General features: G+C 42.7%; 1 protein-coding gene across 1 annotated transcript; it reads right to left on the reverse strand.

Annotated features, from left to right (window-relative positions):
- Positions 1 to 234: 234 nt before the first annotated feature.
- On the reverse strand, positions 235 to 15094 carry FUCA1 (alpha-L-fucosidase 1). Its single transcript, XM_061597072.1, has 8 exons — positions 14634 to 15094; positions 11554 to 11688; positions 11285 to 11422; positions 9990 to 10095; positions 7923 to 8123; positions 5314 to 5504; positions 3944 to 4043; positions 235 to 971 (listed from the first exon to the last, which is right to left on the reverse strand). The coding sequence occupies exons 1-8, from the start codon at positions 15077 to 15079 to the stop codon at positions 831 to 833; spliced, it is 1458 nt and encodes a 485-aa protein (XP_061453056.1). The 5' UTR covers positions 15080 to 15094; the 3' UTR covers positions 235 to 830.
- Between the last annotated feature and the right edge of the window lie 3821 nt (positions 15095 to 18915).

The raw sequence follows: 18915 nt of genomic DNA on the forward strand, positions 1-18915 counted from the left end.
TTGCTGGTTTGTGAATTCAGATTCAAGGCTTCTCCTTTCTACCTCAAGCAAGAATTTCTGCAGAAGCTTTCAAGGTTCCATCTTCTAAAGCAAAAATAAGAAATCTCTCATTGGTACCATGCACACCGACGAGCTGGGATTGGGTTATTTTTTATTTTATTTTTTGGTGTTCGTGCTTATATGGGTAGAGTGGTTTTTTATGTCTGAATGATTTTTGTTGATATCAACACTTAGTACAGTCATTTAAATTTATTGATTTTTATTGTATACTGTTGTCTGTGGAAATTGCTTCAGGATTCCTTTTGTGTGAAGGAAGACAAACTGAATCAATGTAAGCTGATTTGGATTCTGAGCTGGCTGCTGAAAAAACTGCAGAGGAGACCTGCTCCACTTCAATTGAGCACAGTTGCTATGCCATGCTCAGATTTGTTGCTATGCCATGCTCAGTGGCCACAATCATGGTAACTTTGGCACTGACAATAAGCCACTAGGTATGATTTACCATGACATGTGAATGAAACAGAACTCACAACAGCCCACGATAATTTCCCTGAGAAGTCACTGGAGATAACCATCATTTACATTGAATGAGAACCAACATATTACAGCAGAGTGCTTTTGGACATTTGTTTCAAGCAAATTAAATCCTGCTGGGAGAGTGTCCCTTCTTGAGTCCATCCTCATCCAACACCTGAGGGTTGCTAACATGTAAATGTTTTGTTTCATTTAACTGCAAATCCATCATTTAAGCTTGCCTTATTTTGAACCCATTCATGCCACTAATCACAGCAGCTTCAACAGAGTTCCTTGATTTCCCTTCAATTTCACCATCATTCCACTCCAACTAGCTTGAGACTCCAGCCGTGTTGCAGAGGAAGAAGCAAAGGAACTGCAGAGGGCAGTGTGATCTGCAGCCCTTTGTCTGGGGCCACTTGCCATTTCAAAGGTTCAGAGAACCCCAACATAGTCACCTATAAGAAGAAAACAAAATTTGTTGATTTACTGCTTTATACAAACACTTTCTAAGATATTAGGTTGGTTCACACAGCTAGCAATCACGGTATCAGTCAGAGAGCAAGTGGGACCACCAACGGCCAGCATTGTATATCTGACTGCACATCTTCTGGCAGTGATATGGCCACCTAGAATCTCCATACTAGCTGGGCCATGAGCCTAGTGGGGGGCATTGTGTGTTAATCACACAGCAAAAGCCAGTGTAGTGTACTGGCTAGTGTTGGACTGGGAGATCAGAATCCAAGTCCCAACTCAGCTATGAGGCTCACTGGGTGACCTTGGTCAGTTGCAGTCTCTATCTAACCTGCCTCACAAGGATGTTGTGAAGATAAAATGGAGTGGGAGAGGAAGAATCATGTATACTACCTTGAACTTCTTATAGGAAAGATGGCATATAAATGTAGGAAATAAAGACAAATAAATAAATAGAGACTGCACAAACGCCTCCAGTTGCATTAAACTCACTGTCTTGAAACCATTCAGGATTAGGGCAGAAGGACTGTTCATTATAAAGCACAATTTCAGAAATACCTTTGCTTGATGAAGTTTTCCAAGAAGGGGGGGGGATGGAAAACAGACGTTTCCAAATCCTTAGCAAAAAAAAAGCTAGGGTTTTCTCTATGCCCTGTAAAAGAACCCTGTACCACCGTAAAAATAACTTGTGCCAAGACTGATAAAGGCTATCTCTGTACAAACGTGTTACAAACAAGAAGATACTAAGAAAGAGAAAAATAATTCTCTTAATTCTAAGGTACAGAGAGCGGCTGAGCATCTGCTTCCTAGCTTAGGGCCTGAAGAGTCTGGGAACTGTGGGTAGTCTGACTTTTTCTTTGGATGCAAAAGTGCACCTGCTTCCTTCCCAACAAGAAGACATAATCCATCTGTATAGACCGACCGTATGACAGAAATGAAGAAGTAAGTTATTGCAGAAAACAGGGTAGACCACACACAAGATGTTAGACGAACCAAATAACATTCTTAGAAACTCACATCACAGATGGAATTCTGCCCCTTAGTCTGCTAGAGAACATTCTGGCCAAGTGTGAAAGCTACAATGGCCATTTGAAAAATGGGGTGTTTGTGGGTCTTCTCCGATTATTTTCAACAATCAAATTTTCTTAAGAGTTTGTATGATTGGGTGGTTTCAGAACTGACAACTGCATACACAACTGACAATATACAAAACAAATGTATAAGGGTACAGGAAGGTGCACCATGGGTGGAAGGATGATGAAGAACAGGGAGCTCTGCTGCATGAATACCTACGATTACCAAGTTATTCACTGGTGCAGTAAGATGGGAACATGTAACACTGATCCTAAAACCTCTGCCCTGACTGTTTGTGTGCTAACAGGTTCGGTTCAAGGTTTTAGAGATGGTCTAAAAAGGCCTAAAGAGCTGTGGGCCCAAGGATCTGCAGGTAAGCCTCCTCCAATGTCAGACAACTCAGTCCTTAAGAGCAGGATGGAGGGAGAGGCTCTGGTCATGGTCCTCACAAGGATTCAAGGTGAAGGGATGTGCAGAAAGGTCTTCTCTGTGGTGGGGCCTCAACCCTAGAATGATCTCCCTCTAGAAGTGCATCTGCCTCCTACATTGTTGGGTTTCAGTCACAGATTGAATTTCAGCCAAATCAATTGGTTTACCCAGGCTTTTGCAAGCTGATAATAGAAGGTATACTCCTGAGAGGCAATGTATGCATTTGTGTTTTCATGAGCCACTATACTTTTTTTATAAGTTTGTATATATTTTAAGTTCATTGTATTTTTGCTTACATGTTTTGATGTACATCTCCCTAAGCTCTTCCCAAGGAAGGACTATTTATAACTATCCTAAATAAATGAGTACTTTCTGGAAAGCCCCACAAGACTGAACCCTCAGCAACTAGGTTGACCACCTCTGACAGGTCGCCCCCCTGCACTGTAGTTGTCTCCACATAAGCCACATGCTGTTGTCCCCCATTACGTACAGGGAGCAGAGGATGCAGCCTCCTCACAAAAAGTGAAAGAGAAGAATATGGGAAAGCACAGGACTAACAGGCAAGAACAACAATGCATTCCTATCACTTCCTGGTGCACGTGTCATGCTAAGATGGAGCCAGCTGTAAGGTGGAGAATTTGCAGCCCTAACGTGAGCAACAAAAACAATGCATGGGTTGGGGGAGGGAGGGAAAGCTGCTTGCTTCCTTGCTTGGCAGTCTTAGCTGCCCTTCAGGTCAAACCCAGCCAATCAGGTTTCTGGGTAGAAGCCATAAGATGCAGGTCCAACCCCTGGTATTTGCAGTTAAGAGATCTCAGGAAGCAGGAGAGGCCTTGAAGAGCTGCTGCCAGTCGAAGTAGGCAGAAGTGGCCAAGGTATAGTTGAAAAAAAATGAAATGGACTGCCTTCAAGTCGATCCCAACTTATGGCGACCCTTTGAACAGGGCTTTCATAGAAAGCGGTATTCAGAGGAGGTTTAGCATGGCCTTCCTCTGAGGCTGAGAGGCAGTGACTGGCCCAAGGTCACCCAGTGAGCTTCACGGCTGTGTGGTGATTCGAACCCTGGTCTCCCAGGTCGTAGTCCAACACCTTAACCACTACACCACTATATTCCATGTTGCTTTTTCTTACAAGGGAAGTCCAGCACAGCTTCTGCTGTACCTTGGCAAAGAATTCAGGGTCAAAGAAGGCTACCAGGAGAGGAGATTATTTTGCCATGCCTGGCATAGACAGACCAGTAGCCAGACTAAGGTAATTTCATATGTTCACTTGCTGTCTATAGTCTGAACCATTAGCAAACGCCACCTACAGGTTTGTCAAGTTCTGACCAGAGCCTGAACAATTATTCTTTGTTAAAACAGAGGCTTTAGAAATATTAAAAAATCCCAAATGTCACCAAATGCTAAACCAGATTATTTCCAGAACTTGGTCTGTTTCCTTCCCCTCTCCTTACTTGAGTGCTTGCAGACGGGACAGGTGATGGAAGCATCAAAACACTGCTTTCTGGCCAGGTCAAGAAGATAGCATAGACAGTTGCTCCCTTTGAAGTGTACCTAGGAGAAAACACAGCAAAACACTGAATTGTGAAGGGCAGCATGAAAATACAAAAACAGAGAAAAAGGCATCCATTTTTTGTGCACCCCCTTCCCTCGCTAATGTCTGCTGGCCAGTTTGCAGAGCTCTTAGCTCTTCTGCCACCCTCTCACATTGGGGTTACTTGGCCAAGAGTGATGAAAGCCTCAAAGTCCACCTTGATACATACCCTGAAAAAAACAAACATTGCATTACAATCCGTCCTTGTTTTTCCAACTGCTGCCGTCAACAACATGGAGGTGGGTCTGGCAGGGGCCCTTGCAAACATTGCATTAGATTTCTATGGAAAATATTCCCTATTAAAATATTTTCCAGTCCTTAATGACTTTCAGGATTGGTATTCGTCATACCCCTTCCTTCACTTAAGAATTTAATGTATCACCATGTCCAAGCTAATCTATTGAGGAAGCCTTTTAATAGTAATGAAAACTGTCTTGGAAGTTATTAGTGGAAACGCAAAGAATACATCTTTTAAATAAATAAAATAATTATGTAAAAGCCCTCAACCCCACCATCTCTCCTTCCTCAGATGTATCAAAAAATCAGCCAAGAGAAAGTTTAAGAGTATAACGATATTTTAAATAAATTAAAGCAACAAGACCACCATTTGCAATTTCAGATGTCAAATCTAGTACAAGCCTTCGGAATAAGTGAAATACAGCAGAGCGTTATCAGAAAAGGAAGTACTTCCTTTTGCTGTATTTCACTTATTCTGAAGGCTTGTACTAGATTTGACATCTGAAATTGCAAATGGCAAATCTTCATGGGCTTTGGATGCTGAATGAGCCAAGAACTGTAGTCCAATCAAATGCTGTTATACCGTCAATCACCTGTGATTGACAAATCTGTGTTCTTCTAAGATGAAGTCCCTTGAGCCACAGTTTCCTTTGAAGTACTGCAGCACATGCAAAAGATTTGTCCTTCTTACGACCCCAGTAAAATAATATCTCAGTCATAAAGTCTTACAGAGATGCTAACTGGATCGTCTTTCACTCCTGCTTTTGATGTATTTGCATTAAAATACTGCAAAAGGGATTTTGCATAAGCGTGCTCATTCCTAAAGAGGCTCCAACACAGTAAATATCCTAATGATATTAAGAAATCCAACACTCCAGCAAATAATATGTAGAGACATAGCGACATCTCCTCTTGTTCCTATGCAAACAATGCCGTATCTACACTTAACTCCCGTCCCCAAGGAGTACCCTTTTGGATTAGTTTTTGCCATACCATGTGCTGTAAGTGCAATTCTCCTTTTGTATTCTCCATGGCTTTGATTCATAAATGGCCTCCCCATTAATTCCCAGCCACTTCCCAAGACCTAGGAGCCTCTCTTGGAAGATTGGAGCGATCACTCCTTCTTTTGTGGGTCCCACATTGAGAAGATAGTTTCCTCCGTTACTCACAGTTTGTACAAGTTCCTGTGGTAAAGACAGGAACAGAACATATAAACATCTTTAAGACAAGACAGAAACAGAGCCATTTCCCAAAAGAATAAAAAAACTGGAAGTGTCTATGTGTTATCCAGTCCACTCCCTTACACTAAGGAGGACACTTTAGAACAGAGGAGCCAACATGGCAGCCTCCAGATGTTGCTGGACTCCAGATTTCATCACCCCAGCCAGCATGGGCTATGGTAATCCAACATCTTCTGGACGGCACCACACCCTGCTCTAGAACAACCCAGAGAGATACCTGCCTCTTTTTCCTTGAAAGCCTTCTTCCGTAACCTCCCTAGAAGGCTGTTCCACTGCTTAACCACTTCAACAACTAGAAACTTTGCCCAAATGTTTAGGGTGTCTTTCTCTGATTTAAGCCCACTGCTTCTTCACTGGTATCCTCATCATAGTTCATTGGCTTCTTTTGTTGTTGCTGGCTTTGTAATGTAGTTTATTTTTAAAGTTGTCAAGGCCAGTGGCTAGTACAATAAATTTTTGGATGATGATAATTTTCATTTTCTTATTCCAAAGCTCAGATGGGTCCATGTGCCCAAACACCTCACAATCTTAACAAGCGAGTTTTAAAAACTGGATGAACAAATCAAAGGTACTTAACATTAGAGAACAGAAAGCCAGCATGTCCATTATTTTTTTAAAGCAAAGCAATGTCTTGTGTTACATCCTCATATTCCACAAATTCCTATACTATATAAAAGACAATAATTTCCCCCTAAATTAGATATAATAGGTATTCAGTTTTTTAATTGTAAAACAAATCTATCTCAGCCATCTCCATAATAGTGGCTGGGGTGTAGGGAGCAGGAAGAAGCTTCCAAAAGCAATCCCTAACTATTTTTGCACCCCAAAAGCTTCCCTGTCAGATTTCCAATTCCAAAATTCTTTACCTCATGATAATTCAACATTATAGTACGAGGCTCACATTGTAGCATGTCTCATGCTATTTTTTTGCAATCATATCAGTAAACTGATTCCAACAAACATTTGCAAATGGACAATTTCATCAAATGTGTAAATATCATGCATGCTTACATTCACACTTCCAATATTTGTAATTTTTAGGGCCTTTTTTAAATATAAGCCAGGAAGGGAAAAGGCCAGTCCCAACAGGTACAGCAGTGGTATTAAAAAATTGGGGAGGGGCACCCAAAAACGCTCCAGCCGGGGTGGGGGGGAAGAGACCCTCAAGGCGCCAAACCAGCAAATTGCAGAGAGTAAGAAGTGATCATTTGTTATTGCAGCCCAAAGTGTTTCAGGTGTTGGTACAAGGTCTCAAGGGCAATCTGCAAAAGTATATATAAACGCCATTAAAATCAATTACAAAGTGAATTCTAAAATATGAAAAGAACTAAATACATGTATCTGCTCAAAATAAACAAAACAACACTCTGCATGGTTTATCCTACTTTGTTAATAGCTTTTCTAAATTTTCTTTGTTGAGTTCATGCCAGTTTACGTTTTTGAAAGGTTTTAAGTGTTCATTTTTCATCGTGTTTCCTTTTGGTTCTCCTTTCCTTTTTAATTTCAGTATTTGGCCAGCACCATGCAGTGTTTTATTTTGAGCAGATATATATATGTAGTGCTTTTCATATGTTAGAATTCACTTTGTAATTGATTTTAATGTTTATATATATACTTTTGCAGATTGCCCTTGAGAAAGGGTTGTACCAACACCCGAAATGCATTGGGCTGCAATAATTTTTTTTCATTTTTTACTCTCTGCTGTTTGCTGGTTTGGCACCTTGAGGGTCCCCCCCCCCTCTGGCTGTGGCGGTGGTATCGCCTGCCAGGGTTCCTCTCCTGTCCTTCATCTTGGACATTCTATCTTACACATCTCCTGCAAAAGGCAACTGGGACAGTCCCATCCAGTCCAGCAATAGGTTGAATGGTCATGGTTTTGCCTGGCTTGCTCTATTTTCAGTTATTCATCCGAGGCGATAGGAAGTAGTGGTTTGGGATGACTGAAAAGCTTATTTTTTCCATGCATTCATATCTAGGCTATATACAAACCATGCATTTAAATCACGTAACTTTTTCCAAAGAATCCTGGGAACTGTAGTTTGTAAAGGGTGCTAGGAATTGTACTTCTGCAAGGGATAAATTAAGTTTCTAGGATTCTTTGGGGGAACTCATGTGCTTTAAGTATATGGTGTATATGCAGTCCTATATCTGATTAATGTAAGGTGCAAAATTATCTGTAGCACCCTCACCATCAGGTTGAATTCCAGAAGAATGTGGGCCTACTCTAGAGCAGAGTAGCTGAGACTCAGTTGAGTCCTCTGCTCCAGCTGCTGCAACCTCCCGGCAGCTCTCTGCAAGCTTTTGCAATATCATGGCTGGACTGCCAATCTTCAGCCTTTGTTTATACTTCATAGTGCTCACCTGAATGATGCTGGATTCATCCATGAGTTCACTGATTTGCATGTTGCTTCGATACCCCCAAGATCTCTTGTCAATAGAGCTGCACATCTCCCACTTGTGGTCTGGCAGAGTGCCAGGCTTGTATTTATCTTGACAGTTATAGTAGCCTCCATGGTGGCAGGAACAATTGATGCCCCATCGATCGTTCACCACTATGGTATCCTAGGAGGAGAAATGAGTAACTGCAGCTGCTGTGCCTTATGCTGCAAACTATGGGCTTGAAAAGGGGAAAGGATCTGGGGCTGTCCTCAATCACTAGTGGCCGTGAAATGCTCCAAATACAACAAAGTTAACATCTTAGGATAAATATGAAATACTCCATGTGTGTTCCCCTGCACTTTGCTTTAGCTAAGTCAAAGGCAGTGAACAGAAATAAGACAGAAACACGTGGCCCTAGATGGTTGTAGAATCCCAGTTAGCGCTTTGAAGAAAGTTGCCTCATTCACTCATAATACTAAACCATAGTTTAGTGTTATGTGCATGAGCAGGAATGAGCCTCAACCAAGCTTCAGGCTTGCACGCTGCCCTCTCAGGATGCAGACTTTGCTAAGGTTTAGTTTCACTTTCACAGAATCCTGCCTTGTTATGTACAAACCAGTTTGTGGTTTGAAACACTGGTTAAACAAGCGAGCTGCAAAACCAATAGCTTTGTTCAGTTTGCATGTAATGTATCATCAAGGGATGCACGTCTGGTTCTCTGAAGAGTGGTTCATAAGTTCATGTCCATTCCCAGATGACGGCAGTATTGGATGGCAACCTGCATCTGGGAATGAGCCACTCCAGATAGAATTTCCGTATCATCTCAGATCACTTCAAGCAAAACGCCTTTCACCTGGGTTTGTACACACACTCGGCAGCCTGGGCATAGAAACAGACTGGATGAGGGCTAATAAGCAAACTCAATCTTGACAAGACAGAGAAAGTCTAGGCGAGTGGTTCCTCAGTCCAGATGGGTGATGCTTAACCAGTTCTGGATGGAGTTTGCAGCCCCTCTGAAGTAGTCTGTGGGTGTTCCAGAATCAGTCACTGTCACTGGAGGCCCAGCTGGCCTCTGTGGCACTAAGTGCCTTCTACCAGCTTCAGCTGGTGGCCCAACTACATCCCTATTTAGATGGGGACACCTTGACTTAGGTTGTCTATGCTCAGGTAATCTTGTATTTAGACTTCTGTAATGCGCTATACATGGAGCTGCCTTCGAAGACAGTTCAGAAACTTTAACTGATGCAAAATGTGGTGGTCACACTTATAACTTGGACCAGGATGTCCAAACATGTAATACCAGTGCTGGCCCATTTGCATTGGCTTCCAGTCCCAACTCCACCTGCTGGCTATAACTTGAAGCCTCATATAGCTCAGGACCCCATTATCTTATGGAGTGTATTTTCCCATGTGGAGCATCATCTTTGGAGGCCCTTCTTTGAATACCATCTCCAATGGAGGCGCAGAGGGTGGCTACATAAGAAAGGGCCTTTTCTGTAGTGGTCCCCTGTCTTTGAAATGCTCTCCCCAAGAGATGCGCCTGGCTCCAAACCAAGCATGTTTTCACTGTCAGGCTAAGATATTTTTTATACACCCAAGCATTTGAATATTGCTATCTACCTCTCACTTGCTCAGTGGAAGGTTTCTAGCTGCTACTGTTTTATGGTGCTTGCTTGTTGTAATTTTATGGCGCAAAATGTGTTACTGGAGGGATGCTTGGTGTGATCACTTTTAGTTGTTACTGTTGAATGTTTTTAATATTTACTTGTTTACTATATAAATTGCCTTGAGACCTTTGGTTATAAGGGAAACACACAAATAAAGTTGCATCAGCAGCAAGCTGCGTAAGCCGAGCCCACACCAGGCGCAACTAGTGCATCTCAACAGAGAGGAAAAGAAGTTAAAGTTACAAAGAGGCACTAAGAATACCACAATCTCAAATATCAGAAGCCACCCTTAAGGGTTTCATCTCAAATGCATACAAGGAGAAGACTCCTCAGTTCCTTAAGCCTTTCAACGGGCCGGTACATACGAAAGAAATTCAGGTACCTTGACGGGACTGTCATTATAAAGCCAGGCGAGGAAAAAAGTTGAGTTCCAATAGGTATCTGGGGCTTCCCATTCTCCATCAGACCAAATGAGATCTGGCTTGTATCTAAGATGGAGATTAACAAAACCAAAGAGTTAGCAGCACAGCTGTGTCCTAAATGTAGTCTGTCTGCTGAGATGAGCCAGTAGGGATTAGTTTCCTCCACATCTTATAGTGTTCCAATTATTTTGTAAATGCATTACAAAAATTTCTATCCCACCTTTCTACACCAAGTGTACTACAGGAATACCCCCGCATTAACGTACGCAATGGGTCCAGAGCGAGTACGTAAACCGAAAATGTACTTAAAGTGAAGCACTACCTTTTTTCATTTGCACCGCCACTGTGCCACCTCTCCTTCACACGGAGCCTCAAAGCCCCGCGCCAAAGTCTCTGCTGCGGCGCCACGCCTCTCAGCTGATCGCGATCCCGCCTCCCAACTGATTCGTGGTCATGCGATCGCATCTCTTTCCACCACCCCCCACGCACCGAAAGAACAGGCCACAACCAAAGGTTAAGTGTCCGTTCTTGCGAAGCGAGCGTACGTCAACAGGCGAATGGTGCTACTGTAAGTATGTCCATACTCATGAGTGTCCTTAAAGTGAAGGTCCGTATAGCGGGGTATTCCTGTAATTATATTTGTTTGCAAATGATTGCTGGAAGGGGAAGAGGGTGTAGTGGCCCATGCATCGTATGGGCATGTGGGATACCCCACAATATTATTACAAAAACTGTAGAGTTTTGTACATCACAAAAATATTTCAGCAATGACAAATTTACAGAGCTGTACGTGCACTGCAATTCCAGAATAGCATTAGATACAGTATTTTTTAAAGTTTCTAGCCCTTTTGCCAGCAAATATATGCTTGAATGTCTGTCAGTGCTGTCTGCTGAAATCCTGGAAGTGAGAGTGGCAAAACAACACTCATGGTACATATGAACTTCTCCCATTTGATCCTCACAACAACTCTGAGTAATGTAGGCTGATACATCGTGACCCAGTTGAAATGTTATAGATAGGTCATAGTTTGGCTATAAGGAACATGGTGGCATAATGTTGGACTATGACAGAGGAAGCCCATGTAACTCTGTAAGCCTGCATACACTGTTAAGTGTTGCATAAATAATAATCCATCATGACAACAAGCAAAGGGAACTTCTTGGCACTCAAATTCCATGCATTTACTGAAAAATCTCACTTCATTCAATGGGGTATAGTAGGGAGCAAATGTGCAGGCGAGGGTTTTTCACTTACTTCAAAACAAGCTCATAAAGTTCTGGCAGAGTCTTCTCATAGACAAAAAACTGACTCTTGAAGCCATTTTTTTTGTCCAATAAATAGAGCGGATGAAACCACTCAAAGAGGGAATGGTACAGTCCGTAGTGTATGTTCCTAAAGATTAGACAAACAGGAAAGCACCATCATAGAATTAGATAGGTCAGAAAGTCAGCAGAGGGCTGTTAATCCCAGCTCCCTGCACCGCAATGACCCTCCATTCCCCACCCTGTAACCCACATAGATACCTTTTTCTGAGGGCATCACCCAGTTCACCCACCAAGTCTCGATGGGGCCCTGTATCTACTGAATTCCAGTTCCAGGACACGGCAGACCCCCAGTTGGTGAAGCCTTCATGATGCTTTGTGGTCAGCACAACGTATCTGTAGGCACCAAAGGCATAAGATCAGTAGGGAAGGAAATTCATCCAAAATATTCCCAAATCTATTAGGCAGTGTAGGGGAGACTAAGGCTCTTCCAGTTTTTATTGGATAAAACTTTGCAGAAAAACTCTAGAAGGTGATGGCAAGACTACCTTTTTATCCTGATCCAAAGTTGTGCTACTAACTTGTCCTCCAGTTTCTCTCACTCCGGGGGTGTTTCAGGCTGTTGCTATTTTGGGGTGAGATTCAATCACATACCAGCAAATTCAGATTGCACAATTATAGGTGATGGGAAGGTCTTATGCAACAAACCCACTGCCCTAAAAGATTTGATGTTTTGCAATACCGAAAGTGGTCAGAAAATGCACTGGAAAGTATGGGATAACATTTGCTTTGACTCACCATCGTCTAACCTCCCCGCAAACAAATCAAAATGTGTGCCTATTAAATAGCAAATGTTGTCTAATGTCCCTGCAAATAAAACAGGATGAACGTTCAATAAGGTCATCTGAAAGCAGTCTGCTTCTATTTTGCCTTCTCTCCACATACCAAACAACAGAGCCCTCTTTAAGCTTAGTATTTACAACTTTTATATGTAGCTAAAGTGAATTCTCTTTTCCTTTTATTTTTTGTCTCCTCTGCAAAGCAGCTGGTCTCTTATTCTTTACCAGCTTGACTATGAAATTCTCTTTATAGGCTCTCTCAGATTCACCCCCCTCTTCTATTCTTATTTCTGCTTCTTCCACAGCTGTTTTTTCCCCAGTTCTTGTTTTGCCAATTTCTCTTTTGTTACACTTTCATCAACTTACATTTTATCTAGTTACTACTTTTCATTTTCACACTCTTATCTTTCTCTTCCTCTTTGCAAGTGCTTCAACAGAGTACCTCCAGAACCTGTGGCCTCTAACTTCTGCATCTACTTCTCCTTTCCCACTTCCTTTTGTACCTCTTTCCTTATTATCCTGTTTTGTACTTTAAGCCTGTGGGCAACCTTTGTCCTTTTAAATATAACAATTGTACAGCAAATAACTTTGGAGGTGTTTCATCAACAGTAAGTTTATCATTTTTAATTTGACCATCGCAACAGCAATGTCAGCAAAACAGCTGATCATTGCTAACTGGTTTTCGTGATCTGTATACTGTAATGGCAGCAAAAGTTGAGAGGCTTAAGATTGCAGTCCTACACACTTGCCTGGAATTAAGTACCACTGAACTGAATGGGGGCTTACTTCTGAGTACCTTTGCTTAAGATTACTCTACTAGACACTTCCCCTTCTGATTACAAACACTCTGCGATTAATTTTTAAGAGATGTCCAGGCTCAGTCCCATGAGGGACCACAATGTCCAACTTCAGGGATGGGCCTTAGCTCAGTGGTAGACCACCTACTTTTCCTACAAAAGGTCCCAGGTTGAATCTGTGGCTTCTCTAGGAAGTGCTAGGAAAGAACCCAGCCTCCAAGTCAGGATAGCTGCTGCCTGTCAGTCTACAATACTGAGCTAGATGAAACAATGAATCCCTTAAGCCAACTTGCACATGCAAGCGTACCACATTGACTTATGCAGACTTACCTTTTTGCCCAGCTTTGCTTTACTTGTTGCATTTTCTGGATTTCTGTTTTATTTGCTTTTGTGTTTTTATATTGTCATTTTATTGGTTTGAGGTTGTTTTTGTTTTGCTGTTTTAATGATATATTGTTTTTAGACTGTACACCATTTAGAGAATTTTGAAATATTAAACAGTTTATAAATGCATTCAAATAAATAGACACAATGGTGAGGGGAACCCACCCATATTTCGAATCAAGCCCAGCCTCATAGGAAGCATTGTCAAAAGACAACATGGTCTAGCTGGTCAAGAGCTGGATGGATCAGGGAGGATGGGGTTTGAGCCTCTCCCCTGCTGCAGACGTCTGTATAGCTTTGGACATGACGGCCTCTCACAGCCTGTTTCATCAGAATAGTATTAAAATTATACACAGCACTGTTTTTCTTTTTATCATCATTTATTACAATGCCATGTTGTAAAAAGAAAATATATTATGCCAACACAGTACTATTATATACAAAATTACAAATGGTATTATCCTTTATGCCTTTAGCTGCAACAATCCTATGCGGTCCAAATAAAGTAAGCAGCTCTTTGTATATCTTTACAGGTAATAGCACTTTGTTCTAAATGTATCTGCTGTTATTTTGTGTTGTTTTTAACTCTGCATTGTATTTTGTACATTGCCTCGAGACACATGCAAGGGAGATGATTAACAATTAGACGTATAATTCTTGACATCTTTAGCTTGGGAAAAGTCTGTAGCTCAGCAGTAGGGCATCCCTTTCAAATGCAGACGTTCCCAGGTTCAATTCCTGGCATCTCCAAGTAGGGCTGGGAGGATTCCTTTCCTGAAACCCAAGACAGCTGCTAGATGGGCCATATAAGGCAACTTCCTTTTTTTGCAAGTGCCAAATAAATGTTGGGGAGACTCAGCTTTGATCCCTGGCATCTCCAGGTAGCGCTGGGAGAGGCCTCTGAGGGACATCTAAATTTAAGATGCTTTAATTTTGTTATGTTATATATATATGTAGTTGTTTGCTACCCTGGGCTCCTTCTGGGTGGAAAATAAATTTAATAAATAAATAATAAATCCTGCAGAGCTGCTGCCAGTCAGTGTAGACAAGACTGAAGTAGACGGGCCAATGCTCTGACTCAGTAGAAGGGCAGATTCCTATGTAAGCATACTATGTATTTCTAACAGTGCATGTCGTATAAAGACAATGTCATGAACACAGCATTACAACACTGCCTATTATTGTTATCACTTAATTATACTATGTAACAGACCGATAAGGGTGTTAATAATAATAATAATAATAATAACAAATAAGCAGCAGCCCCTCCCCACCCCGAGGCTCTGAGCTCCCATTGCCCTACGAGGACGCGCCTGCTGACCTGGCGCCGGCCTCTTGGAAGAGGCGCGCCCACTGCGCGGGCTGGAAATCGCTGGCGGTGAAGAGGGGGGCGAAGTCAGCGTAGGAGGTCCCCGACGGGAAGCGCGCCTGGACGAAGCGCTCGTAGAAGGGGTTGCGCTCGCCCCGCCAGTGCCACCAGAACCACTCGGAGCCCCATGCCGGCACCGAGAAGACGCCCCAGTGGACGAACACGCCGACCTTGGCGGCGTCGAACCAGCCCGGCAGCGGCCGCCCGTCCAAGCTGGCCCAGTCGGGGGAGTAGCGCTGAGGGGGCGCCGAGGCTGCGGACACAGAAAAGGCCGCCGCCCACAAGAAGAACCCTCGAGCCGCCGTCGCGAAGGGATCCATTTCTTTTCCTTCAGTGCCACCGCCGCAGTGATTGGCGGCGGCGGCAGCCTCCTCGGCCAATCGCAGCCTTGCGCCCATGGGTACTCATACATAATAAGCGCGCGACTCGCTCTGGTGAGGGCACGGTATTAGGGCACGTGGTACAAGAGGTGCGCGCGCGGCCGGAGGGGGTGCGCGCGCGGCCGGAGGGGGTGCGCGCGCGGCCGGAGGGGGTGCGCGCGCGGCCGGAGGGGGTGCGCGCGCGGCCGGAGGGGGTGCGCGCGGACGTGGAGCCGCGCTTCAGAACGGAGAAGGCTGCTGCGGTGCAGTGGAATGAGCAGAACTAGTGCAGGCTCCCTGCTCAGTAACTTGTTCTAGAGGCAGGAACTGGGCGGTGTGGTTTATAATTTATTCTTTAGAACATACACCAGCCGCTTTTTAGGGCAACTCCCCTCCCGAGACCGCTTCCTTACAAGGTTAAGATAACTAAGCCATAATAGCAGTTGGAAAAAGGGGCATACAACACTAAATGATAACGCTAAAGGAAAACCACTGTGCTTAGGTGTAGTGATCGTAGTGCCAATGACAGATCCAGGTTCAGTGAGCTGTTCAAAGTCAGCATTCCCCGATTATCCCCACCTGTGGTCTGAAGTGGTACAGGCCTTCCTACTACCGTAGGATTTTACCACTTCCTGCTACATGTGCAGGTCACGCCTATATTGATGACGGGATTTGTAAAAACATCTAGCCCCCATCCACACCACACATTTATTCCACTTTAAACAGTCATGGCTTCCCCCAAACAATCCTGGGAAAGGTATCCTTGTGAAAGGTGCTGACAGTTTTTAGAAGACCCCCTAGTCACCTCCCAAAGCTACAATTCTCAGAGTTTCCTGGGAAGAGGGATTGACTGTTAAACCGCTCTGAGAACTGTAGCTCTGTGAGGGGAATAAGAGGTCTACCAATTCTCAGCACCCTTAAACAAACTACTCTTCCCAGAATTCTTTGGAGGAAGCCATGAAACATGGTGGAAGGGGCAGGATTGGAGCTTGAGATTGATAGACAAACAGTAAAAGAATTACCTAATCACTCTGAACAAGTTCAAATTGGCAGGGCCCGATAAACTGCAGAGTATTGAAGGAACTGGCTGAAGAACTCTCAGAACTGCTGTCTATTTGCGGAATCATGGAGGACTGGTGAAGTGCCGGATGACTGGAGGAGAGCTAATGTTGTCCCTATCTTCAAAAAGGGCAAGAAGGAGGAACTGGGGAACTACAGACTAGTCAGCCTGACATCAATCCCTGGAAAAACTCTGGAGCAGATTATAAAGCAGTCAATCTGTAAGCACCTTGAAAGCAATGCAGTGATTACTAGGAGCCAACATGGATTTATGAAGAACAAATCTTGCCAAACTAATCTTAACTTGTTTTTTCATCGGGTAACCTCCCTTGTAGACTGCGGGAATGCTGTGGACATAATATATCTCAGCTTCAGCAAAGCTTTTGACAAAGTGCCCCATGATATTGATTAGCAATCTAGCTAAATGTGTGCTGGATGGAACAACTATCGGGTGGATCCACAGTTGGCTCCAGAATTGTACTCAAAGCTTGCTTATCAATGGTTCCTTCTCAAACTGGGCGGAAGTAACAAGTGGGCTACCATAGGCCTCGCTCCTGGGCCCACTGCTCTTCAACATTTTTATTAATGACTTGGATGAGGAGGTACAGAGCATGTTTATCAAATTTGCAGATGATACAAAATTGGGGGGCACGGCTAATGCTGTGGAAGACAGAAACAAAATTCAAAGGGAACTTGATAGGCTAGAGCATTGGGCTGAAAACAACAGAATGAAATTCACCAGGGATAAATGCAGAGTTCTACATCAAGGAAAAAGAAGCCAAAAGCACAGTTATAAGATATTCACAAACTGAATATGAGCCAACAGTGTGATGTGGCTGCAAAAAAGGCAAATGCTATTTTAGGCTGCATTAACAGAAATATAGTTTCCAATCACATGAAGTATTAGTTCCCCTCTGTTCAGCACTGGTTAGGCCTCATCTTGAGTACTGTGTCCAGTTCTGGTCTCCACACTTCAAGAAGGATAGACAAACTGGAACAGGTTCATAGGAGGACAACAAGGATGATCAGGGGACTGGAAACAAAGCCCTATGAGGAGAGACTGAAAGAACTGAGCATGTTTAGCCTGGAGAAGAGAAGAGTGAGGGGAGATATGATAGCACTCTTCAAGTACATGAAAGGTTGCCACATAGACGAGGGCCGGGATCTCTTCTCGATCGTCCCAGAGTGCAGGACATGGAATAATGGGCTCAAGTTGCAGGAAGACAGATTTTGACTGAACATCAGGAAAAACTTCCTGTTAGATCCATACAACAATGGAGCCTTCGGTTTTTCTTAGCATTATTGTCTTTTCTAGTGAATCATATCTTCTCATTATGTATCCAAAACGATAACCTCAATTTCATCATTTTAGCTTCTAGTGATAATTCCGGTTTAATTTTTTTAACACCCAATTATTTGTCTTTTTCGCAGTCCATGGTTTCCGCAAAGCTCTCCTCCAACACCGCATTTCAAACGAGCTGATTTTTCTCTTATCCGCTTTTTTCACTGTCCAACTTTCACATCCATACATAGAGATTGGGAATACCATGGTCTGAATGATCTTGACTTTAGCGTTCACTGATACATCTTTGCATTTGAGGGCCTTTTCTAGTTCTCTCATAACTGCCCTCCCCAGTCGTAGCCTTTTTCTAATTTCTTGACTATTGTCTCTGTTTTGGTTAAAATAACTGAGAATTCTGCACCCAACACAAGAATAAATGAATATAAATTTCTCTTATTTTGCATGCTTTATTCTTATTTATTTATTTTTGCATAATTTCTAATTTATTCCAGCTGTTGCTAGTGGATAAGAACGGAGGGGGAACTGCTGATTGTGTCCCAAACTACTGGAAAGTGTATTTAAACCCCTCTCTGGCTTCTGAGATGTCAGCACAAATTTCTCATAGACTGCCATGCATTTTTTTTATTTATAAGGGCTAGAATCTTTTTTTAATTAAAAAAAATGAAAGCTGAGATTTTTAGGAAGCCAAATTTTGCACCCACTATTTGTGTATCAGCCTTGCAACCTGTTTTCAGCCAAGATCAGTTCCCCAAAAGTCAAATCCTGTCCTTTTTCTGCCCTCCCATATAATCATGATATTCACATAGTCCTGCTCATATCAAATACTGGTCTACAAAAAATGGAGTTTGTGTTTGCATATTGTAGAGAGATGCTCTCACTTTGCTTTTTATTAAATAATAAATCAGCTATCCAGATGCCATCCTGTTATTGCAAATGCTTAAAAAATAACCTCATGCCTCAAAGAACAGGCTACGTAGGAATTTTTCCTAAGGGGGTTCTCCAGTGGGGTCAGATCTTTGTTCAAGTCAGACCCAATGGTATATTCAAAGTCCTACAGCCAAAAGTGGAGATTCTAAGTCCTAGAGCCACTTTAATGGTCCTGGTGCCACATTGTCCCTAACATCCATTGCTGACAATCTGATGGTTTATCTAGAGTTGCATCTGCAAACCCAAAAATCATGGTAGCCTACAAATTGCTGCCATGTCCTGTGTAGAAAAAAGCTTTAGAGTCTCTTTGAACAGGAAACAACCCCAGTTTCTGTGTAAATGTTTTGTCACCAAAATAACTACAATATGCAAACACTTCATATCGAATCATAAAACAAGTTAAAAACAAACAACATACACAACTTGTTGCAGAACCATAGAAAACTGAACAGAAGCAATGTGCATGTTAACAAAATCATGGAAACAAAATATAAATTATATGGAAACAATGATAATTCAAAGAATGTGACCAAACCCAATTCTTTTTATTACATTTTTGGTTTGTCGGGACTTATTTACTTTTTCT

Source organism: Rhineura floridana, chromosome 15 (assembly GCF_030035675.1).
Source record: "Rhineura floridana isolate rRhiFlo1 chromosome 15, rRhiFlo1.hap2, whole genome shotgun sequence".
NCBI lineage: Eukaryota > Metazoa > Chordata > Lepidosauria > Squamata > Rhineuridae > Rhineura > Rhineura floridana.

Coding starts and splice junctions, on each gene's coding strand:
- FUCA1 (XM_061597072.1), bottom strand. CDS start 15,079: ATGGGCGCAAGGCTGCGATTGGCCGAGGAGGCTGCCGCCGCCGCCAAT. Junction 10,096..11,284: donor CTTTATGAGCTTGTTTTGAA/GTAAGTGAAAAA, acceptor TCTCCATCTTAG/ATACAAGCCAGATCTCATTT. Junction 972..3,943: donor TCCCGTCTGCAAGCACTCAA/GTAAGGAGAGGG, acceptor TTCTTCTTATAG/GTGACTATGTTGGGGTTCTC.